Here is a 26,805-nt window from a genome sequence, read left to right on the forward strand (position 1 = left end):
AGTCCCTTTGTTCTCATCTTTCAGAATGACTCAGAGCTGCTAAGTTTATTTATCTTTATTTCAACGATACAGAGCCCAGGATCCTTTATCATCCTCCCCTCCTCAGTCTCCGTCCCCAGGGGTTAAATAATTTTTAAAAATATTTAAAAAGCTGTAACAAAATAACATCAAAGGAAATGGGAAGAGGAATGGGGGAAGGGTCAGGAATCATGAAGGGAGTAGAGAAGAGAGAGCCTCTTCCCCAACCCCCCACCTGGATTCCAGCCTGGGCAGTAGGGCGAAGTACCCCCTACCGCCGCAGGTACATCCCAGCTGTAGGTGAGGTCAGAGGTCAGGGTATGAAAGTGCCGGTGTATGTGAATGGGGAAGTAAGTGGGCAGAGGCAGGCTGTTCAGAAGATGCCCCCTCCTCCCCACTCAACCAGGTACTGCACAGAGCCATCAGGCCGTACTCTCCGAGCAAGGACCCGGACGGGGTCCCCTCGGGACAGGTAGCCGACCCCACCTCGAACTCCTCCCCCAGTTCCAGGAGACAAACTACGGCACAGGGGAGAAGGGGGTGCTGAGCGTCTAGGAAGACCTGGGGAGGGGGCTGGGACTGAGGAAGATGAGGCAGTCATCGAGTGGGGGGCACTTTTAGGGAGGTCTGTGGGGAAACCAATGTGAAGTTCCAGGGGTGACCTAGGGAGAGAAGGCAATTGTCAGTCCAGATGGAGATTAAGGACTGACCAGAAATGGACGCCATGTGTGGATTAGAGAAACAAAAAAAAACGGTTAGAGACCAAGGAACTTAAGAGCACAGAGGTGAAGAGGACAGAGGTATCACAGGTAAAGGAGTAGAATCTCACCTGTCTGGGGGTTCACCATCCCCAGAGGTCCCTGCGGTGCTGGCAGAGGGGTGGAAGGAAGCGAACATCCGGATGGGACTGCTGGGGTTGGGGGAGGGGGAAAGTCAGGACCCGAAGCAGGGGAACAGGACCCTCTCCCCTGAGAAGGGCAGAGCTCAAACACTACCCTCAAGGAACCCCTGTCCCCAGAATACTGGGAAGCAGACATTGGCTCTAAGTGTCTCTAGGAAAAGAAGTGGGCAGCCAAGGGAGAGAGGGGAAAGAATTCTGGGTGAGAAAGTCCAGAAGATGTAGACAACTGGAAAAGAGGTTCCAAGGGAGTACACCTGGCTGGAGGCAGGAGGTGCACTGACCTGGGCAGGCAGCGGGCATCTGTGGGCCGGAAGTTGTAGCCGCTGCTGCCCTGGTAACTCTGGTTAGGGCTGGAGGGTGGTGGAGACACTGAGGCCTAGAAGGAGCAAAGGACTGAGAGATAATCCTTGATTTCTTCCCACACCACCATTTGCCCCACGGGGTGCCCCTGCCCTTGTACCTGCAGTGCCCTCTGCAGACGAGCCCGCTCCCTCTGCTCCTGGGGCTCGGGCTGGTTGCGCACTGCTGAGGGTGGCCCCAGCTCCTCCATTTTCCCCTTCTGCCTCCTCCTCAGGGGCTCTGGCTCCGGCCTCCGGCGCTTCCCCAGGGGACGTGAGACCCCTCCCCCAGGGCCCTGCCCTGAAGGGAAGCTGTAAGAGGCCTCCTTATCCCCCCAGCCCCCTCCCGGACACCCCAAGACCTCCCCGACTCCATACATACACCCTGAGAACTTCCCCATCCCCCCTGGACCAGTGACCTGGTGGGGGCTCCATCTCCAGTAGGGGCCTCCACAGGGGGAGGGATCCGAGCATGGAGACCAAACAAGCATTTTCTCTTCTTAATCTCCCTCCCTGAAATGAAACTGGGGTAAGGGGAGAAATAATATAAGGTCAGTGCCGTAGAAAAGGGACCCTCCTATGCCATTACTCAGTCCTTTAGAGAGGTGATCTTCCAGGTGGGCTGCAGCCCCTCCCCTCCCAGGCTGCCATACCATATCTCCATCCCTTTCTGAGCCTCCCTCCAACTCACCGGTCCTTGTGGCTATTAAGAGCAGAGAGGAGCCTGGAAGAACGTTCTCCCTTGGGGGTGTCTGAGAGCTGGGGGAGGGGAAGGAAAATGGGGTCAGGGGAGCAGTGATTCCCTCCCTCCCCCTTTTCTCCACATCTCCTTGGTCCACCCTGACCCCCAGAGCTGCACTACCCCTTACCTCCCCAAGGAGCAAACTGTCCCAATTCTCAGAGGTGAAGGGGAGGATCTCACGGTCAAAATCAAAGTATTTTTTCTTACAGCAAACGCTGAGGTGGTAGAGGACAAGATGAGCCACGTCCACCCTGGAGAAACATTAACTTGTCAAGGTGGTAGAAGGGTTACAAAACCCAGGGGGTGTCGCAAGGCGGGGGGCTGGGGCCTGTAAGGTGAAAAACTGGGGGTGTTGAGGGAGGAGTTACGCTGAGGTCGTGCCCCATCCAGCTCACCAGCGAAGCTGTAGCCTCCGGACCTTCTCAGGGCCCCCCCGACACACACAGCATTCAAACTCATAGAACCTGGACATGGGCAAGAGGGAGAAAAATACTTTTTACAGGAAAACTACACCATGCTGTGGCGGGGCGGGGCGGACTCCCAAGCAAGGACCGGGCCAACAGGTAAGCAAAGCTGCAGAGGTTGGGAAGAGACCAGGTCTGGGATGGGAGGGTGGGGGATGGAGGTGATGGAGCAGAGCTCTTGGAGAGCCCAGCCAGGCTCACCTGTCCCCGTAGAGGAGGGGCTTGCTCAGACACTGGGTGCAGGCCTCATGGAACCACTGTAGGCAGCTCCTGCACTGCAGCATCTTCAGGTTCCACCTGAGGGGAAACACAGGACCAGTGACCCCCAAATACCCCTCCTTAACTGCCCCAAACCCAGCTCACCACCTTCTCCCACACCTTCAACACTCCAGCCAGCCACCCTGTTCTTTCTCCCTCGTTCCTTGCATCCACCACCGCCCCCCACAGCTTATTCCCTAACCCCCGCCCCTCACTACTCACTCCCCAGGGCCACCACAGTAACAGTAGCTCTGCTGCCGGTTGCTCAGATGCCCGGCGTCCCAGTCCAACCCCTTTAGTCCGTACGGCAGGGACAGCTTCATGCCCAGCATGGCCCGGGCATAGGGGCCCTTCTTCAGCGCACCTCCCCTCTGCAGGTGGAACAGGCAAGTGGCCTCAGGGGTGGGGGAAGAAAGGACTCGGGAGAGGCTGGGGGTGGGAGGCTCCCACAGGAAGGTGCCTTTACCTTGGTAGCGATGGCAAAGACACACTGGCGGCAGACCCAGGATGTGCCCTCTCCCTCTCCGGGGGCTGGGGCCCTTGGAACGTGGCAGTCCTGATGATAAGCTGAATAACGATAATATTGATAGACCACTCATTGCGTTGCATACCTGTCTGCACTAGGTGTTGGGACAGGAGGAGTCTTACCCATCTCACTTCATTCTTGACCATGGTCCTGCTGGGGTGGGCGTGTTACCTTTATTTTAATAGCAGGTGAGGCAGCTGTGGCTCTTAAAAGTTTAGGGACTTGCCCAAGGTCACATGGGTAGAAAAGGGTGTATTTGAACTACTTTCTGCCTGCAGAGCTCACATGTCCCATCCCATGTTTGCCGCTCCCTGTGCTGGAAGGGAGTGAGGTTACAGGGTTGAGGAGATGGGCCAGAGCAGTGACTTGGGGACTCAGGCCAGGACAGGTGGTATAAAGACCAGTGCTAGAGGGAAGGGTGAGAGGCAGCCTGGAAAGCCCAGGGCAAGCTGGACCATTCAGGTGTCCCGCTCTCTCACCGTGGCGACACTTCTCACAGCTGACCAGCCGGTTCCCAGGGACCACAGTCTCAGAGCGACATACACAGCAGAGGAGTTCCTCCCCAGGGAGGGCAGCTGTGAAGAGTACAGTGTCAGAAGGCCTGTCCTTAAGCCCCTTCTGCCCCCCACACCAGGTTTCTGTTTTCCACGGGATGCACACCCTCAGGCCTCTCACCAGGGCTGATGTCTTTCCATAGAACCAGAAACTGGGAATCATCCTCAAACTGGACCAGACACACCTCCCGAGCACTGTCCACCTGGAATGGGTGGGCACAGAAGATCAAATGGAAGTCAGAACTAGATAAGGGAAATGAGAAAAGGTGACAAGTCAGAGATCAAAGGTCTTACCTTTTTGATGGTCCCCAAGTATAGCAGCCCATCTGTCCATCTGGCCAGCACATCTTGACCCTCCCAAAGTCGAGGCCTGGAGCCTGAGGTGGGAGCAGGGGAAGCTGGGTCCCAAAGTGGGGGGGCACCAGAGCGGCTCAGCCGGGGGGGCTGTGCCATTGCATCCTGGGGGGGCCTAGCTAGAAGTGGGATGGGAGGAGAAAGTTATGAATATTGAGGAACTGGTCCCCATTTTCTTTGCCTATTTTTCTGTCAAGAACTCAAGCAGGTGTGCCCCCAGTCTCCATTTCCCTGAGACACCTGGATGGGAAACCACTGGGCCCCCCTCCCGAGCTTCTTGACTCCAACTCTCCCAACACAGTCACCACTGGCTCTCTTCTCCCTACCCCCCCTACCAACCTAGTTCTCTAGTTTCCCAGCTTCCAGAGCTCCCCTGGGATGTTATATGCTGGCCTTGAGATTTTAGCAGAAACGATGGTTGCAGAGGCAAAGGTTACCACTCAATTTCTACTACCACCTTCTATTGCTGTTTAGAGGGATCATAATTGGGGTACTGTTTCCCAGAGATGTGTTTTAGGAGCTTTTTCTGGAGACGTTTTCCAGAGTGGAAACGGTTGCCTCCCGGGCCCGCGTGTCTCATTCAGAACAATCATCTTGATGCCAGGTTATGTCAGGTTACCCTTAAATTCGGGGCTCCCGCCCCCGGGTTAGATAACTTCCCTGAGTGCCCCGGGAGGGGGGCGTGTCCCAGTCTCGGTCTCTACTCCCCATGACGGCGAGTCCGAGAGGGGACTTGAGTCGGCCCGACCCGACCCGATGCCCGGGCGACGCGGCTCTCCCGCCCGCGCCCTGCGCGCCGACCCCCGGCTCCCTGCCCCCCCACGGGCGCCTCCCGCCGCCTCCTTACCAGTGACAGCTGGGGCCGCCGGGAGCCGGGCAGAGGCAGACGTGGGAGACCGAGGCGAACCCCCCGCGCGGGGAGGGCACGTCTGGGCGTCGGGGGGCGTGCAGGCAGAGACCGGGGGGTCCCCAGGCCCAGCCCCTCCGTCCCGGCGGCTCTGGGGCGTATGACGCAGCAGCCAAAGCAGCGGCAGCGGCAGGAGGAGGAGGCGGCGGGGGGAAGGAGGGGAGGGGAGGGGAGGAGAGGGGAGGAAAGGGAAGGGAAGGGGAGGGGAGGGACAAACCGGCTCGGGGGGAGGATGGTGGGAGGGGAGGACTGGGGGGAAGGAGGAGCCGGGGGTAGGGGGGCGGGCCCCACCTCACCCCACCTCCCTCACCTCCAACAGGCCTGGAGGGTGCAGAGCAAGCGGCGCCTTCTCCGCGGATGGGGCGTGCGGACTGTCGGACCCGGCGAGAGAGGGAATCCCCGCAGCCCCATCCTCCAAAGGGGGACCTGCCCTCGGGGCAGGAGGAAATACCCCCTCCCGGCCGCCGGTCTGCGGCCGGGCCCTCACCCCATGCCACATCCGTTAACTGCCCCCCCAACCTTCAGTGTCATTCCAAGTCCCACCCCCCAGCCCCAGTTCACGACCCCGCCCTCCACCCACCCTCTCACTGCCCCCGCCACGCCCTCCTCCCTCGAGTGCCCCACCCTCCCCCGCCTTTGCCCCGGCCCCGCCCTCGCTGTGCCTAGCTGCCCCCCCGCCCACCGTCGCCGTGCTTCTGCGCACGCGTGACCCCTCCCGCGCGCGCGGCACCTGGGAGGACCCAGCCCCTCCTTTACGGGGCGGTGGCCCTCGGCAGTTGGCGCGAGGGAGTCGGGGCTTGCGTCCCGCCCCGCACTTCTAAGGCGGGTCCACGGACCGGGAGGGCTAGTACCGAGGCGGTGACGCCGCCGAGAGCCAGCCAATGGGCAGCGGGCGGGGCCAGCCCCAGCGGTTCGAACGGGAAGGCAGGGAAAGAGCGGGAGGAAAGAGCCAGCAGTTTGTGGGAGGGAGCGCCAGCCGCGCCCCTGGGCTCGGGTTCCTACCTTCCCACACTCGCCAGAGGAGTTCCTGCCCCGGGCTGGGGTGGCCTGTGGCAAAGGGGAAACAGAACTAGTGACTGTGGACACCTAGTGCCCACCTAGTGGGCAACTCCTAGACGCGGACGACGGGGGCAGGGTATGGGAGCTAGAGGCCACCCGACTCCGGGGATGGTCTGTTAGGGAGAAAAGCCGAAGCCCCTAACCCCGTGAAACACACACAAATGCTTGGCAGAATGGAAGATCCACAGTTCCCATCTTTACAGGCATGAAAAATATCTCCCTTATTGGGCAACAGCTAATAAAACCTTTATTTAAAAAAAAACACACAAAAACCCTCTTCTTTATTTGATAGGTCCAGGTATCACAGTGCCCCCCCCAATAAAGCACCCCCCACCGCCCCCCCTTCCCCGTCGGTCACACACACACACACACACACACACACACACACACACACACACACACACACAATCTAGATCCGTCTTCATTTCCTATTGGCCTGGGCAGTACCAATAACACACTGGTTCACCTGCGGGCAGGGGGTTTAGACAAACAAAATAAAAAACGTTTTCAGAGTAACCAAAAGAACAGTTTTCTCCAAATCACCTCCCAACCCCCAATATTAGGGCTGCCCTCAGAGAATCCTAAAATAAGGGCTCTGAAAGGAAGTTCAGGCTGGTCTCAGTTCTCCCATGCCCACTAGGTATTCTACGTCTGGAAGAGAAGGAAAGGCCTGAGAAGGAACAAAAGCCCCACAAAGGAGCAGGGAGAGGAGCTTCTGTTTCTAGCAGTACCTCGGACTAGACACCCCCAAAACCCTCCCAACACTAATGCTTAATAAGCTAGATAAAACAAGAACGACACAAATTTAGGAACCAAGGCTATTTGGAAAATTAATGATTCCAAGCCTAGGGGAGGAAATGTACAAGATGGATCTGGAGTAAAGACTACTGGGGACCTATCTAAAGGACACAGGAGCCAAGCTGGAGCTTCTACTGGCCAAAGATGGGCGATTTGAGCATCAGAATGAATAATGACCGCAAAGGATATATACCAAAAGTACAAGTAAGTATCTGTAAGATGTTACCTCCTGGATAAAAACTCAGTGTTCACCTTTGAAAGTTGCCAGGATACCAACTTATAATACTGAAAATTGATAAAGAATCTAGCATTTATCCCATCTTACCTATATGGACTGAATTTCAGAATAACCAAATAGATGGCAAAGGGGAGTTATTTATAGAAGAATTGTGATTAATAAATGTAGAACTGAGAAAATTAGAAAATCACCATTTAAAAAAAATCACCATTTAAAAACTCCCTAATAATAGATCTAGATAGCATTACTGATAAAATCACTAGGGGAAAAAGCTGATAGGGAGTTTTTAAATGGATAGATCAGGCTGACAATACCCTAATCCAATGATCAATTTTTTTTTTTTTTTTTTTTGCGTTACACGGGCCTCTCACTGTTGTGGCCTCTCCCGCTGCAGAGCACAGGCTCCGGACGCGCAGGCTCAGCGGCCATGGCTCACGGGCCCAGCCGCTCCGCAGCATGTTGGATCCTCCCGGACCGGGGCACGAACCCGCGTCCCCTGCATCGGCAGGCGGACTCTCAACCACTGTGCCACCAGGGAAGCCCCCAATGATCAATTTTTATATCATTAAAAGTGGAACAATTAGGGGGAGGGGGAAAAAAAGTGGAACAACTAGATACTAGGTGCCTCCTGATATGATGCAATAGAAAGTGTATCACACCATCGAAGTTTTTTTCCCCAAGAAATTTAAACCTGATTCAAATCAAGCCTCTAAATCTACAAAAATTGTGAAGGAAAGAGGAAGCAACCAGCCAAAATCTAGAATGTGGTATATTCTATAGGACAAGTGACCCTACTTCTTCAACAAATAAATGCTATAAAAGGGGATGAGATTATTATAGATTAAAAGAAACTCGGACTTCCTTGGTGGCGCAGTGGTTAAGAATCCGCCTACCAACGCAGGGCACACGGGTTCAAGCCCTACTCCCCGGGAAGATCCCACGTGCTGTGGAGCAACTAAGCCCATGTGCCACAACTACTGAAGTCCGCACACCTAGATCCCATGCTCCGCAACAAGAGAAGCCACCACAGTGAGAAGCCCACACACCAGAATGAAGAGTAGCCCCGCTCGCCACAGCTAGAGAAAGCCTGCACACAGCAATGAAGACCCAATGCAGCCATAAATAAATAAATAAAAATTTTAAAAGAAACTCGAGACAATTTCAACCATATGAAATGGGCGGCCCTTGCTTTGATCCTGAACAGAGCAAACCTAATGTATAAAAAGCATTTCTGAGACAATAGGGAAATTCAACATCTACTGGGTATTAGAGGATATTAAAGAGTTCATGTTGTTGGGTGTTAATGATGTTGCTAGAACTTTACTTGGGGACTTCCCTGGTGGCGCAGAGATTAAGAATCTGCCTGCCAACGCAGGGGACACGGGTTTGAGGCCTGGTCCGGGCAGATCCCACTTGCCGCAAAGCAACTAAGCCCCTGCACCACAACTACTGAAGCCTGTGTGCCTAGAGCCTGCGAGCCACAACTACTGAAGCCCGTGCGCCTAGAGCCCATGCTCCCACAACGAGAAGCCGCCGCAATAAGAAACCTGAGCAGCCCCCGCTCGCCGCAACCAGAAAAAGCCCACGTGCAGCAATGAAGACCCAAAGCAGCCAAAAATAAATAAACTAAAAAAAAAAAAAAAAAAAAAAAGAACTTTACCTGAACTTGCAAGATTGCAAGGGAAATCCTGATTAAAGTAGACCAGGGCAGGGTGCTAAGGTGGCTGACTACTACCATGGCAGCAAGAGTACAGAAGGGCACACAAGATCAGAGACCCTGAATAAAGCCAGAACACATCGTAGGACTATACCCTCAGGAAAACAAGTAACCAGAGGGAAAAATTGCCCTCTGGAGGCAGACAGTAAAGAAACATCCTGATTTAACTCTAGTAGAGGGAGCTTAAATCTCCTAGAGAATTCATGGCCATGGACACAGCTGATCTTCGTGGGGATTGGAGCCTGAATTCACACTATTTGGAACAGTCTGAAAAACCTGTACGTCTTTGATCCAGTAATTCCATTTCAAGGAATCTCTCCCTAGATAGTTAGATGTAACTAAACAAATATAAAATGATAATGTACAAGGTTAGCCAACATGGCTTTGTATGTAATAGTAAAAGGGTGGAAATAATCCAAGTGTCCAGTAGAGGGAACTGGTGGATAAACTTTGGTGCATCTACACAGTGGAGTCCTAGGCAGATGTAAAAATAATGGGGGCGCTCCCCGGGGCTCCCCTGGTGGCGCAGTGGTTGAGAGTCCGCCTGTCATTGCAGGGGGCGCAGGTTCGTGCCCCGGACCGGGAGGATCCCACGTGCCGTGGAGCGGCTGGGCCCGTGAGCCATGGCTGCTGGGCCTGCGCGTCCAGAGCCTGTGCTCCGCAGCGGGAGAGGCCACAACAGTGAGAGGCCCGCGTATCGCAAAAAAAAAAAAAAAAAGCACGGGACAACATAATATATGAGAGGGGGAGAAGAGACGTCTTATATAAGGAGGGAAATCCCATGCATGTTGCTTGTATTTGCAAAAAGAAACATTGGAAGGATAAGTAAAATGATAAATGATGAAAATGATTACTAGGGCAAGTGGAGAGAATGGGGACAGGAGCAGTGGTTAAATCTCACTTGTTGTATATAGCTTTCTATTGATATAGTTTTGACCTTTCAACTACCTATTTTTAAAAACTTAATTAAAAACCCCCAAACGTCAATAGTTAAAAAAAAAAAAGGATCCAGGTAGGTAGTGCCCCAGATGCCTGGCAAATGTACATCCATTCTGGATGAACCATGCCCCCTGGCCTGAAGGACAGTAGGGTAGGGGTGGAGAAGGCTATAAACCCCAGGAGGTCTGACAGGGATGGGACTGATAGTGACCGCACCTTGGAGGCAAAACGTAGGGAGTTGAGGGACTCGGAGACATTCTCTTCTAGGGGAGAAATGTTCACAAACATGAGCCTGTGGAGAGAGAGGGGGCCAAGCCCCAGCATCAGTGGCTGGGCAGAGCCTGGACCAGGTCTTCACGGTGTTGCCTCCCCAACCCTGACCCCAATGTTGTGGTTCCCAGCCCACCCCTTCCCCTCACATCTTAGCGCTGCCGCCCAGAGAGTTCTGCAGCAGGTAGGTCAGCTTGCTGTTCCGGTAAGGCACGTGGGACTCCTAGAGGGTTGGGGGGGACAGGTGGTTAGGACAGGGCTGGGTTCAGCATGGTCAGCCCCAACCTCTCCCTGGGGTCCGCCTGCCCCCACCCCCATTACTACCTTGTTGCTCAAGGCCATGATGACCAGCCCCAGCGTGGACAGGCTGCTGTTAATGGCCTGCGTTTCCCGAAGGCGTTCCCGCTCTCCAGGACCGAGGGCCAAGCCGGGGTCTAGCCGCTCACTCCCAGCCAGGTCCACAAGGCTGAGGGGGGCCACACACTGCAGGCCTCGGCCAGCATGCTCCCCAGAGATCTGCAGCTGGAACACACTGTGACTTCGTGACGATCGCTCATTCTGGGCTGTGCGGGCCACAGCCCGGTTCTGGCGGGCCAGATGGAGCAGGGCCTCCACCTGGGGATGGACAGCAGCAAGAGGCAAAGGCAGGTAGAAGTCGGTACATAGCTAGGTCAGGTAAGGCGATGAGTAAGACTCAGCACCTGCCCTCCTGATGCTTTCTTTCTAGCCAGCAAAAGAATAAGTAAAATACACAGTGTGTCTGAGAGTACTAAGGAGTAAAATAAAACAGAAAAGTAGTGCGTGAGGGTGAGGGTTGCAATTTTAGAAAGGATGGCCAGCGGGAATTCCCTGGTGGTCTAGTGCTTAGGACTCTGTGCTTTCACTGCCGGGGTCCGGGTTCAATCCCTGGTTGGGGAACTAAGATCTCACAAGCTGTGCAGTGCGGCCAAGTTAGGGAAAAAAAAAAAAAAAAGAATGGTCAGGGATGGCCTCAATGCCTTAAAATCTTAAGCGAGGGAGCAAGCTCTTCCAGGAGAGGAGCAGGAATGTTCAGGCAAAGGAGACAGCACGTGCAAAGGCCCTGATCTGAGGGTGTGACGAGCAGGCTGAGGAACAGGCGGGAGGCCAGCATGGATGTCATGAACTGAGCAAGAAGAGTGGGCAGAGGTGAGACCTGAGATTGACAGGCAGGGCCCAGTGGCACCCGCTTCAGCAGGCCCATCACTTCTCTCCACTCCTTGGTTCCACAAAGGCGGATGCACCTCATAGCCCACCAGCCAAAACTGAATATGCAACCTACCCCTCACCACTCACCCTTCCTCATCCTCAGCGTTCTCCTCCCCCTGCTCATCCACCTCCATCCTTGTCACCCTGCCCATGCCTCCCCAGTGTCCAGGCTAGTGGCCCTCAGCACTTACCTCTCTCTCACAGGAGACAGGAACATATCGGGCGTTGGTGACAGTAAGCTCCTCGCTCCCCGGCCCTGCCCGGCGAATCTCACACTCACCCCCATGGCCCTTCCGGGTCCCAGTGGCCAGCAGGTCTCGGACAGTCTCGTTGTAGATCTCTACGTAACTTGCCACAAAGCTGTAGGTCCAGCCCTGGCCACTTAGCTCCTGGGCCACAGAAAAGAGGTGCCGCAGGGCCCGAGGGATCAGCCCCTCCACCTGGGGGTCTCCCCCAGGCCCACCCTCCATGGTGAAGGTCTTGCCACTGCCTGTCTGGCCGTAGGCAAAGATGCATACTGGGTAGCCATCCAGGGCTGACTGGACAAGCATGGAAATCTCTTCAAACACTTCGTCCTGTCCACTCCCTGGTGGGAATACCCGGTCAAAGGAGAAGTCATGGCGGGTGGGGGCAGCTGGCGCCCCACTCAGGGTCCCACGCCGCTCGTCAGACCGGGAGAGGCTGAGTCGGGTTGGAGGGTCGGAGGGCCCGCTGGGGCCGGAGGGAAATAGCAGAAAGCCAGGGGGTGGGGTGGACTCCCCTGGAAGGACGGGGCGGACCCGGCAGAAGACACGGACATTGCCTTTGAGTTCCTGCAGCTGGTTGTGTAGCCGCCGGCGCTCCATCTCAAGCCCATGGAGACGTTCTTCCCGGTTAGCCAGTAAGTCCGCCTGGGCTGCAGCCTCCTGGCGCAGGGATGCCACCTCTGCTTGGCTGCCCGACAGAGCAGCTTCTGATGCCTGTAGCCTCCTCTGTCCAGAACAGAGCAGACACAGAGGGTGAGATGCAACCAAGAACAAGAACAAGTCATGATGGGATGTGGGGGTGGGAGGTGGGCTGGGCCCTGCCCCCAAGGACTTCATAGACTGGTAAAGAAAGAGATAAGGAAATAGGAATCATAGTACTAGAATGGGGAGTGCTATGGGAGCATCCAGAAGGGGCACAAGGAGAATGATATCTAGGCTGACACCCAAAAAGTATGGGAGTGGACCAAGGGAAGGATGGAGTGCAGAAAGAATATTCCACAAAGAGGGACGTGTATATGCAAAATGCCCTGAATTGAGAATCGAGTCATTTGAGAGACTACAAGTAATGCAATCTAGTTGGTGCTCGCCAAGGAGTCAAATGGATGAGAAGGAGAGAGAATGCGTGGGAATTTTTATCAGGAAAACAGAGAAAGAAGAAAGGGGGCAGAGAAGTAGAGGCAATACAGACCCGAGGAAGATACGGAAACAGAGTCAGGATAGGGTGAAGTGGGGCAGAAAGCAAGACAGAGTCAGGAGTGGGCGGGGGTGGGGGCGACGGGGGAGCAGGGTAGGGGACAGAGGTGTACTGCCAGAGAGAGGTGGTCAGGGATTCAAAGCCCAAAGTGACTTCCGGGCAACCTAGAAGAAGGGTCAGCATTTGGCGAGAAGCTGGCCCTTACCTCCTGCTCCTCCAGCTGGGCAGCCAGCCCCCTCCGCTCCTCCTGCAGTTCCAGCTGTTCTTTCTGGAGCTCTTGCACTAAGCCCTCCTGCGTGCCCAGCCGCTCTTCCAGCTCTAGGACCAGAGTGCTCAGGTTCCCCAGCTCCTGTTGGCCCTGCTCAGCCTGGGCCCGCACCCTGGCCAACTCCTCTTCCAGTGTCCTGCGCTCTGTCCCCAGGGCCGTGGCCTGTTGCTGGGCCTCCCTGAGCTGGTTCCGCAGCTGTTGGTTCTCCTGGTCCAACATCTGGGTCCTCTCACGGCAGCATTTCAGCTCTGCGTTTAGGTCACATAACTGACCCTTTAAGTCCCAGGCTGGACGTTTGCTGGGTTTCTTCCTTCCCACCACAGGAGGAGCAGCTGTTGCTAAGATGGGCACAGAAAAGACAAAGGTCAGGGAACTCTTGGCTCTGTCTCGCTCTCTCCTCCCTCCTAGCCTTTAGCGCCTCCACACCTGACCCTCCATCTCCTTCTTCTTCAGACAGGGAAGAGACCAAAAGGATTTTTCTAGGTACTCACCACCTCCTCTTCCCTATCCCAGCCTCTCACCCAAGGATTATATTTGGTCACCTACTGCCAGGCTTCTGGGCAGGAACAGCAGGGCCTGGCTTCTGATTCTTCAGCACTAGAGAATTGGGGAGGTGACATAAGGAATTATAGCATCAGGGTCCCTCCACCTCCATCCTTCTCCCTTTACCCCCAATCCCTTCTCAGCCCCAGGTCTTAAGCACTGTTACCTGTGGCGATAGCTGTGGAACATGGGGGTCCTGTCTTCCTGGGAACTTTCGGCACTGTCGGGAAATTGGACAGAAGAAAAGCAGAGTCATGATTCTCAGGGTGGCATGTACTCTGACTGGGCCGAAGGCAGAGGAGCTGCTTTTTCAGAGGATTAGAAGAAATAAGATAACTTCCTTCTTCCCTTAAATCTGACCAACTCCTAGAGATATCCTTCCTAGGACCAACAAGCCAAGAAACAAGTTGGACCAAGACAAGCAAAAAGAGCAAGGGGGCAGAACCAGGTGTATGTAAAGTACGCTAGCATGTGTGTAAAACATGTTGGGGAACATGCCCATATTTGCTTGCAAACCCACAGAACATCCCTGGAAGGACTCACAGTTGCCCCTGGTTGGGGGACTGGGTGCCTGGGGAACATGGGCAGGAGGGAGATTTTTCACTGTATAACAACTTTCGTGCCTTCGGAATTTTGAAACAAGTAAAACATATTACCTATTCAAAATAAGCTAAGATTGAAAGAAAAGAAAAAGAAAAAGAAAGAAGTGAGTTGAAGAGAACTGGACTTTGTGCCCTGGAGCCCACCTGCGGTCTGGCCTTGTGTCTGTGGCACAGTGGTGAGGGCCGTTGCTCTGGGGCGGGACGTGGCCACTTTGGTGCCCAGGCCTCGTGTCCTTTTCTGGGGAAAGACAAGGATGGGGGGTGGAGTCCATGATTACCCTCTGATGGTTTTATACACACACACACACACACACACACACACACACACACACACACACACACACACACACACGTACATGGATTTCCAAACCCAGCTCACCTTCTCAGGCTCCAAGTCCTCCTCCATCTGGTCGGGACCCCTCTTCAGCCTGCTTCCCGGGAGGGGGAGCCGGGAAGGGGCCTTGGCCAGGGCTCTCTTCAGCTCTATGTTCCCCTTCACTTCCAACAAGGGGGACCTCTGCTGGGAAGAGAGAGACCCTTCAGACAATACCCTGTGGCCCAAATGTCCCAAGAACTCCCGTTTATGGCCCCCCAGCCTAATTCTCATCACCACCAACAAGCATTATATGAGCACCCCTTGTGCCAAAAACTGCAGCTCGCAGATGATGTGCCGTCTAAAAACCATGGAGAGAGGTGGGACGTGACACAAACCCTAAGGGAATAGCTGGACAGATGCTGAATTTCAGCTAAGTTTAAGGGCAGTACTTAAAAAAGCAGGGAAAAGGAACACTCCTTTCGGAAGGCAAAACCTTAAGCTTGCACGTGGTACAGCTGGGAAACCACTACGCCCTTTTAGGGAAAGCTGAGATTATAAACAAGGGAGAGAGTTGGGAGAATAAGTTTGAAGACTGGGTAGGAGGAGCAGGTAACATTTATTGGGAACTGTTTCAAATGCTTTATTTGTATCAACTGACTTAAACCTCCCAGCCCACTGAGGAGGAGCTATTATTAGCCTCATTTTGCAGATGAGGGAAGGAAGGCTGAGAGGTAAACTAGCTGGTCTAAAGTCATCAGTGAATAAAAAGCAAAGCCAGGGTTAGAATCTAGACAGTCTGGTTCTGGAGGCCATGTTTGTAACCACTTGATCACACTGTCTCATAGGGCATTGATGCTAAGCTAAGGAATTTAGGCTTTAGCCCTGCATATATGGAGAGCCAGATACAGTTTCTGATCAGGCATGTGAAAAACATACAAAAGAGCCTATTATAAATAATAATAGGGACTTCCCTGGTGGCACACCGGTTAAGAATCCATCTGCCAATGCAGGGGACACGGGTTCGAGCCCTGGTCCAGGAAGACCCCACATGCAGCGGAACAACTAAGTCCATGAGCCACAACTACTGAGCCTGTGCTCTAGAGCCCACGAGTCACAACTACTGAAGCCTGCGCACCTAGAGACTGTGCTCTGCAACAAGAGAAACCACTGCAATGAGAAGCCCGCGCACAGCAACAAAGAGTAGCCCCCGGTCACTACAACTAGAGAAAGCCCATGTGCTGCAAAGAAGACCCAATGCAGCCAAAAATAAATAAATAAACAAACAAACAAACAAATAAATAAATAATAATGAGGTGTAAGTAGGCTGACTTGCATGAGGAAGACGAGGAAGCAGGGGCATGACCAGTCTGGAGACCACCGAAGTACAGGTATGAGGTAGGGCCGTGGGAAAGAAAGATCCTCTCCTCTAAGCAGCCCAGTTCAGTACCTGGGGATCATGCCCACCCTATGGTTACTCCTACGTAGGATGACCAACTATTCTGGTTTGCCAAGAACTGAGAGGTTTCTTGGGACACAGCATTTCAGTGCTAAAACCAGGTAATTCCTATGCAAACCAGGACAAGTGGTCACCCTACTCCTATCCCACCATCAGGAAAGTACCATGTATAGATCAACTTCTGATTTTCACTATAGGTAACTATTAATTCCAAGGCCAATCTCTCTCTGCCCTTCAGTTTACTTCATTCATTCAATATTTACAAAGTGCCTATTACATGCCAGGAAATGATCTGGATTCTGGAGTAACAGACGTGGTCCCTGCCCTCAAGATTGTGACAGGACAGTAGGCAAGCGAAGCATTTAAAGAGATGATTAAATCTTTACCAAGTGCTATCATAAAAGGATCCCAAAGGAGGGGGTGGGCATCTAGTTTAGATGGGGAGAGTGTCAGACACAATTCTACAAAGTATTTTCAGGCCAAGCCTTGAAGATGAGGAAGAGTTGGCTTGATGGGCTTGGGCCAAGGAGGAGCATTCCAAGCAGAAAGCAAGGAGAGGGACTTGTAAGGAATGACAAATCATTCTATTCAAGTGAACACAGGGATGTACATAGAAAGTGGGGAGAGGAAAAGAGAGGTAGAAGGGAAAGACCGTGGTATGCCGTGATAAGGAATCCGGGGTCTACTGAAGACAAGAGGGACACTGATGATTTTTAAACATGAGAATAGTATGACTCGATCTTTACTGAAAAAGTGAACTGTGCGCAATGCAAAGAATGAACGGAAATAGAAGATGAGGGTTATCACAGCAGAGGGATGGCGTCATTCCTTCATTCATCCATTCAACAAGGATTTGTTGCACTAGATTTGTTGAATGACTGCTCTTCTAGGCTCTGGTGTGAGAGGAATGAATGTAAAGTCCCTGCCTGCCCAGAGCTTACTTTCTAGGGCAGCCTTTCCAAACTGGGGTACAAGAGAATTAAGCTCTACAGAAAACGATGTGTTTTCTCAATTCTCCCAAGAATATAAAAAACAGCTCTTACCATTCTAGGTGCCTCAGAGAGAAGTTAATGCATTAGACACAAAGGATGCCTTAGGGCATCAGATCTTAATTCTCATGGAACTCAGTTGAGAGGGGATGTTCTAAGAGTTTGATGGCTAAGCAGAGCTGGCGTGGGGGTGGGGGGGAGTAGCTAGAGGTCAGGCAGTGAAGGAGATGGAGTCCAGGCTGACTCCAAGAAGCCTGCCCTGGTTCCCAAGATCACAGAAGGAAAATCTGGGTTTGTTTGTTTTTTAATTAAACTTCTCATTTTAAAACCACTGTAGATTCACATGCAGTTGTAAGAAATAACATGGAGAGATCTGAGAGTGCCTGAAGGGCTAATTTTTAAGAGATGCTAAGTTCAACTTTGGGAAAGTGAGGTTAAGGATGTTCACAGAACATCACTAAAGAGAAAACTCTGAAACAATTTGATATCCTGGTTTTTAAATTATTGGTTTATTGTCTTTCCTAACATTAGACTGTGAGCATCACAAAAACATGCCTGTTTTGTTCACAACTATAGAACCAGAGTGCCCAGTACAATATCTGCTACACGGTAGGACTCAATACTTTTTTTTTTTAATTTTTGGCAGTGTCGAACAGTCTGTGGGATCTTAGTTCCCCGACCAGGGATCAAACCTGCACCCTTGGCAATGAAAGCATGGAGTCCTAACCATCGGACTGCCAGGGAATTCCCTCAATACATTTTTCAAGGAATGAAATTAGATGTCCACCAGCAGGGAAATGCTCAAATAAACTGCAATGCATCCAAACCATTGGCTCCTATACAAATAAAAAGGGAAAAAAAAGGAGGTGGTGTTCTCTTTTCCTGCCACCTGCAGAAAATGTGCACAAAGAATGCTGATTTTAATTCACTTTAATCAAATGTAGTATGAAAACTAAATTTTTCTTTTAAGTATTTCAAGGTCAAACACTGAATTTTTTTAATTACCTGTGCCTTCGTTCTCCCTACACTATGATAGTGGATCAACTAAAGGCCTACCTCCCAGGAATTTGTGTGGGTTCAGAAAATGTGTTCAAAGGTTTGTTTATACAGGACAACTCCTAAGAGTACAGTATTTATTTTTCTCCCATCTATAAAGCTAGACAAGATGACTCCCAACTTTCCACAATAAGCATATGCACTTAACCTTCTATAAAAACAGATTTTCATGGAACCCCTCCTATACCCACTTCCCAGGATCAGAGATGGATACCCTGCTGCTAAGGAATCTCCTGCACGTGAGCCTCTGCTCCCACCCTCACCCACACAGGAATAGTGCTCCAGCAAGCCTTCCTTCTCTCCTCTGCACCATCATTTTCACTCTCTCCTGGATCATTCCAATCAGTATATAATACATGTTATTATTACTTCCAACCAAAAAGAGTTTTTCTCTCCTAACCGTGTCCCAGTCAGGCTTTCACTCCCACCATTCCACCAAAACTGCCCTCAAGGTCACAAGTCTGCTTGTGTTGCTAAACCAATTCTTCATCTTTTTGTTTCTTGACCCATCAGCTGCGTGTAATACAACTGATCACTCTCTCTTCCTTAATACACTCGCTTCATTTAGCTCCTGGGAGACCATCCTCTCCTGGTTTTCCTACCTCGCTGGTAGATCCTCTTCATATACCCAAACTTTAACAGTGGTCTTTCTATTCTCTATCTACACTCTAGGCCACTCCTATGGCTTTAAACACCATTCATATGCTGACAACTCCCAAACTATTGTCTCCAGCCCAGACTTTGAAATCTTAACCTCCTGACGTCTAACCCTCCTTCAACCTTGCTCTCTTGCAGCTTCCTCCATTTCAGTTGATATAAATCCATCTTTCAGCTGCTCAAGCAAATACACCCAAAGTCCTCTCATTCTCTTACGTACCACAAAGTCTAACATCAGCAAACGTGGCCAACTCTATCTTCCAAATAGATCCAGAATCGGACCACTTGTAACCACCTCCCCTGCTACTACCATGATCCAAGTTACCATCATCTGTCACCTGGATTATCACACTCTACTGGTTCTCAACTAGGGATGGTTCTCAACTAGGGATGACTTTACTCCCCAGGGGACGTTTGACAATGTCTGGAGACACTTTGTCATGATTAGGTGGAGGTTGCTACTGTCATCTAGTGGGTAGAAGCCAGGAATGCTGCTAAACAACAGACAACTTATAGGACAATCCCCCCCGCCCCTCATAAGAAGTCAATATGTGAAAGCTGAGAAAACCTGCCCCATTCCTAAAAGCTCTCCTTGTTTCTATCCTTTCTTCCTTACAGTCTAATCTCAATGCAGCTGCTAGAGTGGTCATCTTTTTTTTTTTTTTTTTTGCGGTACGCGCGCCTCTCACCGTGTGGCCTCTCCCATTGCGGAGCACAGGCTCCGGACGCGCAGGCTCAGCGGCCATGGCTCACAGGCCCAGCCGCGGCATGTGGGATCTTCCCGGACCGGGGCACGAACCTGTGTCCCCTGCATCGGCAGGCGGACTCTCAACGACTGCGCCACCAGGGAAGCCCCTAGAGTGGTCCTCTTAAATTGTAGGACAGATCTTGTCTCTCTTTGCTTAAAACCATCCAGTGATTCCCCATCTCACTCAGAGAAAAAAAAATCAAAGTCTTCAAAACGGCCCCTGCGAGGAGCAATGCATTCAACAGCCCCCTCTGCTACCTGACATCCCTTCCCACAAACTTCCCCGTTGCTCATTCCATTTCGAGTTTGCTACACAACTCTAGTGGCTTTGCTCTAGCGGATTCCCTCTGCCTGGAATGATCTTAATAACTACTTGCCTGTTTCCCTCACCTCTTTCAAGTCTTTATTCAACTCTCACCTTCTTAACGGAGCTTACTATGACAACCCAATTTAACAGTCTATCTTGTCAGCTGGCCTCCCCTCCCTCTCTTAATCTGCTCAAAATTTTCCTTTTCTCCATAGCCCTTATCACCTTCTTAACAGCATTATATAATTTACTTATCACATATTGCCTGTCTCCCATGGAATGGCAGCTCCATGATGACAGGGATCTCTGCTTGCTCACTGCCGCATCCCAAGCACATAATAGGTGCTCAGTAAATATGTGATGAATAAATATGAGAAGCCTTCTATTTTTTTTCACTGTCACATCACACTGCTCTGCTCTCTGGCTGGCAGGATACAAAGAGTATCTCTTCAAGTTGAAACCTGACTTTGGGTAAATCTGAATGTGAAATACTAGTAAACAGAGGATTCAGGCAGGAGGCCTTTTCTGGCACCAGAAGTCAACCCACTCTCACTGTCACAAACACACCTCTCTCCACTGGAGAGGGGAGGTTGCAGGTGGTTGTGAGGTGCAGCAGGGCACTGATGAGAGAAGAAATTAAGCTAACCAGTCCCACTGAGCAGAGATCTCTGCAAAACCTGGGGAAGGAGAGATAATGAGGAGTCCTTCAGTTCACAGTACTCCATTCCCCTTCTCCCCTTCCTACACCCCGAAGAGGCCGCAAAGAGGAGAGAGGACACGAAAGGACATCAGCAGGGATTTGGCCTCAGACACCACTTCCCTAGAGCTAGTGGTCATCTCAGAACACACACTGCAATAGTGAGTAGGAATGGACAGGTGGGAACGTGTTCAGACAAGCCTGAGAATTCGAAATGGGAAATCCTGGAAACATGAAAGTGAGCAAGGGCGTGGGGGACTCCCTGAAGCTGCGGGAAGGCAGGCAGGCAGACTCCCCCCACCCCCACTCCTGGGGCTGCTCCCTGCCTTCTCCACTCTCCACCCCTCATCCCTTTCCACTGTGCGGGGGCGCACGACCTTGGCCCTGCAGGCAGGCAGAACTGAGGCCGCCGGCACGTCAGCACAGCGGGGTGGGGCGACCAGCTGTCGTCCCCGCGCCGACCCCTACTCACCTGCGGCTCCATGTCCAGCTCCGTGCCACACACGGCAGGGAAGCGCAATGGAAGAGGACAGGGCGCCGGGGCTCCCGGGACCCGCGTTCTCTCGCGCGCTCGCGACACAGAACACGCACGTCCCGGACTCCGGCGCTGCCAGCCCGGCGCCACACCCGCCACTTTTGAATTTCAACGGCCGCCACCCTGCTCACCTCGCTCCGCACTCAGGGGCCAATCGTCGCCGCCGCCACTGCCGAGGGCCAATCGCAGCGTCGTCCACCTCCCGAGGCCACACCCCACTAGGCCACCGCCTTCCCGTTCCTGCTTCCCATGCCCTGGGAGGCTGGCGGGTTAGTCACACTTCCGGCCTCAGTATTTCTTTTCTCACCCCACCCCTCCTCCAGCGGGAGTCGCGCTGGACTTCCGCTCGGCTCCCGGCCGCCGCTCGCTGCGTCAGAAATTGCAGGGAACACGCCGCCCTAACGTAACTCGTGTAGGGGCGGGGACGCTGGAGGAAAGGAATCACGCGTGCGCAAACAGAACCCTTGCGGGGCGCGACCAGTGCTCCCTAGCGGCGGCAGTAGGAAGCGCACTCGTTAGCCCCGACTGGATCGATGTGTTTGCGGATGGTGCGCGACGTCTCCCAGAAGCTTAGAACTGATCCCGGAAGTTGATGCTGGATCCCTTATGCGGATGTCAGAGTGGCTGAGGCTGCCCATTCCCCGGTCTCTTTGGCATTTATCACCAAACTTAATGACCTTGAGTACAGCTTGGCGCTCCATGGAAGCCCGACGGTGGGAATTCGAGGCCCAGGAGAGGAAGATTTTTCTCTCCAGTCAGCCTCCTCGCCTTACCTCCTACGTACCTGGGCGCTGCTACTGGTGCTAGAGAACTGGCTTGAGGCTTTCCGAGCCTAGAGCCCATGGAGGCCTTACTGCTTACGTTTATGGAATATTTTTTATGCTTTTCAGACTAACTGTACCCGTGCGTTATCCCTTTTAATGATCCCTCGATTCACTGGGCTCTTACTATGTGTCAAGTGCTTTGCATTTCTTATTTGCAAGCTAGGTGAAGGAGCCAGGTTCAGAAAGGTGAAGTTAACAAGTACAAAGTCACACTGCTGATTGGGAGTGGATCTAGATTCCACTAGTTTCGAAATACAAGCTATGGGCCTTCCCTGGCGGCCCAGTGGTTAGGACTCTGCGCTTCCACTGTAGGGGGAACGGGTTCGATTCCTAGTTGGAGAACAAAGATCCTACATGCTGCAAGGCGTGGCCAAACAAAACAAAACAAAACAAAAGACCCCACCAAGCTATATCGGTTATCTCACACTACTTCTAATAACCTTAGTAACAAAAACAACAGCCTCTTACCTGTGAATAATTTGCAGAGTTGTTCTGCTACTCTTAGTTACCAAACATCCTGGAGGTAGGCAGGGCAGGGATTTTATTTATGAGACTGAAAGGCAGGAGACTTAAGGGATTTGTCTTGGTGCATAATTGGAGATTGACCGAGATTGGAACTCAAGCCACATATCTTCTAATCCAGTGCTTTGACTTGAATTCAAACGTGCTTGTGGTGGGGAGCAGACTGTGGGGAGACACAGCGTCTAAAAACCCTGCCATCATCCCCCAACCTTTGAAATCCTAGGAAAGTACACGGAGCAGGAGCTTGAAGAGTGAGTAGTGATGGAGGAAACTGGAAAAGACCAACCCTGGATGGGTAAAGAGAACTGAGAAGGGAAACAGAAGAAATGTATATCAAAAGACATTTATCTGGGGCTTCCCTGGTGGCGCAGCGGTTGAGAGTCCACTTGCCGATGCAGGGTACACGGATTTGTGCCCCGGTCCGGGAGGATTCCACATGCCACGGAGCGGCTGGGTCCGTGAGCCATGGAGCGGCTGGGTCCGTGAGCCATGGCCGCTGAGCCTGCGCGTCCGGAGCCTGTGCTCTGCAACGGGAGAGGCTGCAGCAGTGAGAGGCCCGCGTACTGCAAAAGAAAAAAAAAAAAAAAAAAAGACATTTATCAAAGTTAAAAAACAGATGTTAAACTAGGAGAAATATGGACATTAAAGAGGAAAAAGTTTATTCATCTTAATCGATGCAGAAAAACTACTCAAAATATTCAACATCCATTGATATTGAAGAAAAATGAACATAACCTGTTAAAGGACATATTCAAAAATCCAACAGCACACATCACAATAATGGTGAAGTGTTGAAAGCCTTCCTCTTTTTATTTATTGCAGTGCGTGGGCTTTTCATTGCGGTGGCTTCTCTTGTCACGGAGCACAGGCTGTAGGTGCACGGGCTTCAGTAGTTGTGGCTCGCAGTCTCTAGAGTGCAGGCTCAGTAGTTGTGGCACACGGGCTTAGTTGCTCCGTGGCATGTGGGATCTTCCTGGACCAGGGCTCGAACCCGTGTTCCCTGCACTGGCAGGCAAATTCTCAGCCACTGCGCCACCAGGGAAGCCCAAAAGCCTTCTTCCTAAGATGAGACACAAGGCAAGGAAACCTGCTCTCAGTAATCCTAGTCAATACAATAATGGAAGTTTTAGCCAGTCCAATAAACAACAACAGCAAATATATAGACGTTGGAAAGAAACAAGAATTTCAGTATTTACAGATGAAATATACAGTATTTGCATGTGTAGCAACCCTAAAAGAAAATTCAAGTGGAATTAATAAGTGAGTTTAGTAAAGTTGCTAGGTGGGAAATCAATATAGAAAAAAAATCAATTGCATTTCTATCATCAGCAACCATCAGTCAGAAAGTGTAACTTTTAAAATGTACCATTTGGTTACATAACTATATACGTATATAAAAGTCAAGCTATGCACTTGATTTTTGCACTTTATGTTATACTGCAATACAATTTTTAATTAAAAAATACCATTTGCAATAGCAATAAAAATACAAATTACTTAGGAATAAATTTAACAACTGGAATGTAAACACTTTGTGGAGAAAATGATAAAACTTATTGGAAGATGTTCAAGAAAATCTAAATTAATGAAAAGATATACTATGTACTTGCAGAGAAAGACTTGATGTTGTAAAGATGTAGTTCTCTCCAAGGCCTTGGTGTTGGGCTAAGGGGGATGATAGAGTCCATGATGCCTGGTCCTGCTAGAGTCTCTTTCATCTGCCTATCTCAGGAGCAGGATGAGTGAGACTGCCCTTGGTGGTCCTTTCCCCCTCGCCAGAGATCCCTCCTGCAAGCTGAGGAGGATTTCTTACCTTGGAAATCACATTCCTGAAACCCGTGTCCCCTCTTCCACTGCTTCTCTTCCTTGTTTCTCTGGCGGATTCCCTTCTCCCTGCCCAGCCCTTTGTAGGCCTCTCCGCAGACGACAAACTGTGCAGTAAAGTTACCTTATGATTATCAAAGGGGAAAGGTCGGGGGGGAAGGATAAGTTAGGAATTTGGGAGTAACATATACACACTACTATATATAAAATAGCTAAACAACAAGGTCCTACTGTATAGCATAGGCAGCTATATATTCAATATCCTATGATAAACCATAATGGAAAAGAATATATAAAAAATGTATACACATGTATAACTGAATCACTTTGCTGTATAGCAGTAATTAAAACATTGTAAATCAACTATACTTAAGTAAAAAAAAATTTTTAAAGAAAAATGGAAATATTTAAAGGAAAACAAATCCATCATTCTGCTAGCCACAGAAACCACTGTTCGTATTGTTATACTGCCTTGCAGCCTTTTTTCCATACATGTTGTTGCCTAGTTGAAATTCCAAAGATAAAAACCAAACAGAGAAACAAACCAAAAAATGTGAGACTCTTTAGATAAACAAAATTTAGTATATCCATAAAATGGACTATTATGCAACCATAAAAAGAAAGTACTCATACATGCTACAACATGGATGAACCTTGAAAACATTATGCTGAATGAAAGAAGCCAGACACAAAAGGCCACATATTGTGTGATTCCATTTATCTGAAATGTCCAGAATAGGCAAATCCATAGAGACAGAAAGTAAATTAATGGTTCCAGGGACCAGGGGAGGGAGGAATGGTGATTGGCTAATGGGTACAGGTTTCTTTTTGGATTGATAAAAAGTGTTCCAAAATTAGATAGTGGTGATGGTTGACCAACTCTGTGAATATACTAAAAGCCAATGAATTGTACATTTTAAAAGAATGAATTGTATTTCTCAAAATTGTTATAAAAATGTCACTCAGTTTTCAAGTACAATTCATCATTTCTTAAGTGCCCACTCTGTCATGCATTGTGCGAGGCTCTTGGGCTACACTGATGGAGATAAACATCTCTTTCCTCCCAGAGCTTCCAGTTTGGGAGTGAAGGGGACACAGACAATAAAATGTTACCATATGGCAGAAGGAAGACAGGTGCTAGAGTCAGATCACCTTGCTCAGAGGTGAGGAGTGGGAGAAATATTTCCAGAGGAAGTTCTCATCTCAGCTGGGAGCAGCAAGATAAGTAAAAGTAAAGAGAAAAAGCAGCTTCCATTTCACAGGGGTGGAGACATGTGGGTGCAGGACAGGAGCTGAGGTCCCCAGCCAGAGGTGGTTGATTTCCCCCAAGTTGTTCTCCCTGTATCCCAGAGTTCCATTTGAAAACACAACCAAGGCATAGGTAGATACCACTCCTGTGAGAGAGAGACCCACTCGTTGCCATAGACAGTCCCGGGGAGGAGTGGGCCTTGTGATTTATTCTGGAGAGGAAGGCTTCCGGCTCATCCCAGAATATTCCAACGCTGCAGCTAAGGTTATATTTATTATATGAAGTTACATTTGTATAGCGACCTTATATTGATAACCCATTGTCTATCCCATTGTTAACCCAGCCAGGAACTTGCTGATTTTGTTATAATTAATCATATCTGTGTATTATCTTGCCAAGTTAGATTCCAAATGTCGAGTTTCTCTCCTTGTGGGCTGTATAAGTTAAAAAAAAAAAAAAGATCTCATAACACATTTGCTTTCAAAACACACATCACTATATATTTTTTTAACATCTTTATTGGAGTATAATTGCTTTACAATGGTGTGTTAGTTTCTGCTGTATAACAAAGTGAATCAGCTATACATATACATACATCCCCATATCTCCTCCCTCTTGTGTCTCCCTCCCACCCTCCCTATTCCACCCCTCTAGGTGGACACAAAGCACCGAGCTGATCTCCCTGTGCTATGCGGCTGCTTCCCACTAGCTATCTATTTTACATTTGGTGGTGTATATATGTCCATGCCATGCCACTCTTTCACTTTGTCCCAGCTACACTTCCACTTCCCTGTGTCCTCAAGTCCATTCTCTATGTCTGCGTCTTTATTCCTGTCCTGCCCCTAGGTTCTTCAGAACCTTTTTTTTTTTTAAGATTCCATATATATGTGTTAGCATACAGTATTTGTTTTTCTCGTTCTGACTTACTTCACTCTGTATGACAGTCTCTAGGTCCATCCACCGCCTTACAAATAACTCAATTTCGTTTCTTTTTATGGCTGAGTAATATTCCATTATTTATATGTTCCACATCTTCTTTATCCATTCGTCTGTCAATGGACACTTAGGTTGCTTCCATGTCCTGGCTATTGTAAATAGAGCTGCAATGAACATTGTGGTACATGACTCTTTTTGCGGTACGTGGGTCTCTCACTGCTGTGGCCTCTCCTGTTGCGGAGCACAGGCTCTGGACGCGCAGGCTCAGCGGCCATGGCTCACGGGCCCAGCCGCTCCGCGGCATGTGGGATCTTCCCAGACCGGGGCACGAACCCGTGTCCCCTGCATTGGCAGGCGGACTCTCAACCACTGCGCCACCAGGGAAGCCCTGTTTCTAGATTTTTTGATGATGGCCATTCTGACTGGTGTGAGACGATACCTCATTGTAGTTTTGATTTGCATTTCTCTAATGATTAGTGATGTTGAGCATCCTTTCATGTGTTTACTGGCAATCTGTATATCTTCT

At 50.7% G+C, this 26,805-nt stretch overlaps 2 protein-coding genes across 9 annotated transcripts; both read right to left on the reverse strand.

Moving 5' to 3' along the window:
• Positions 1-40: 40 nt before the first annotated feature.
• Positions 41-5,579, reverse strand: PHF1 (PHD finger protein 1). 7 transcript variants are annotated; one of them, XM_033864425.2, is made up of 15 exons: positions 5,003-5,341; positions 4,096-4,274; positions 3,923-4,004; positions 3,727-3,822; positions 3,188-3,288; positions 2,944-3,092; positions 2,665-2,760; positions 2,395-2,463; positions 2,127-2,250; positions 1,949-2,016; positions 1,677-1,781; positions 1,380-1,569; positions 1,201-1,295; positions 848-928; positions 41-680 (listed from the first exon to the last, which is right to left on the reverse strand). In XM_033864425.2, exons 2-15 carry the CDS (start codon positions 4,252-4,254, stop codon positions 392-394), a joined length of 1,704 nt encoding a protein of 567 aa, XP_033720316.1. In that variant the 5' UTR covers positions 4,255-4,274; positions 5,003-5,341; the 3' UTR covers positions 41-391. The 7 variants fall into 7 exon arrangements, 5 of the variants coding, with proteins under 5 accessions (XP_033720316.1, XP_033720318.1, XP_073666954.1 ...); XM_033864427.2 differs by lacking the exons at positions 2,944-3,092; positions 5,003-5,341 and adding an exon at positions 5,373-5,579 and having other exon boundaries at positions 4,096-4,178; XM_073810853.1 differs by lacking the exon at positions 2,944-3,092 and having other exon boundaries at positions 5,003-5,343.
• An 879-nt stretch (positions 5,580-6,458) lies between these two features.
• On the reverse strand, positions 6,459-21,026 carry KIFC1 (kinesin family member C1). Of its 2 annotated transcripts, none has more exons than XM_033864424.2 (11): positions 20,862-21,026; positions 14,543-14,680; positions 14,308-14,401; positions 13,728-13,781; positions 13,565-13,615; positions 12,956-13,356; positions 11,502-12,281; positions 10,408-10,698; positions 10,233-10,306; positions 10,030-10,105; positions 6,459-6,587 (listed from the first exon to the last, which is right to left on the reverse strand). In XM_033864424.2, exons 1-11 carry the CDS (start codon positions 20,871-20,873, stop codon positions 6,543-6,545), a joined length of 2,016 nt encoding a protein of 671 aa, XP_033720315.1. In that variant the 5' UTR covers positions 20,874-21,026; the 3' UTR covers positions 6,459-6,542. The 2 variants fall into 2 exon arrangements, with proteins under 2 accessions (XP_033720315.1, XP_033720314.1); XM_033864423.2 differs by having other exon boundaries at positions 14,543-14,683.
• Positions 21,027-26,805: the final 5,779 nt, after the last annotated feature.

Source organism: Tursiops truncatus, chromosome 10 (assembly GCF_011762595.2).
Source record: "Tursiops truncatus isolate mTurTru1 chromosome 10, mTurTru1.mat.Y, whole genome shotgun sequence".
NCBI classification, from domain to species: domain Eukaryota; kingdom Metazoa; phylum Chordata; class Mammalia; order Artiodactyla; family Delphinidae; genus Tursiops; species Tursiops truncatus.

Excerpts from the sequence above, each read along its gene's own strand:
- PHF1 (XM_033864425.2), bottom strand. The coding sequence starts at position 4,254 with ATGGCACAGCCCCCCCGGCTGAGCCGCTCTGGTGCCCCCCCACTTTGG. Across the intron at positions 929-1,200 it reads GATGCCCGCTGCCTGCCCAG|CAGTCCCATCCGGATGTTCG; the intron begins GTCAGTGCACCT and ends CCCCAACCCCAG. Across the intron at positions 681-847 it reads GATGGTGAACCCCCAGACAG|GTCACCCCTGGAACTTCACA; the intron begins GTGAGATTCTAC and ends TTCTCTCCCTAG.
- KIFC1 (XM_033864423.2), bottom strand. Across the intron at positions 13,357-13,564 it reads TCCTGCCCAGAAGCCTGGCA|CAACAGCTGCTCCTCCTGTG; the intron begins GTAGGTGACCAA and ends TGCCCATCTTAG. Across the intron at positions 10,699-11,501 it reads CTGTCTCCTGTGAGAGAGAG|GTGGAGGCCCTGCTCCATCT; the intron begins GTAAGTGCTGAG and ends GTCCATCCCCAG.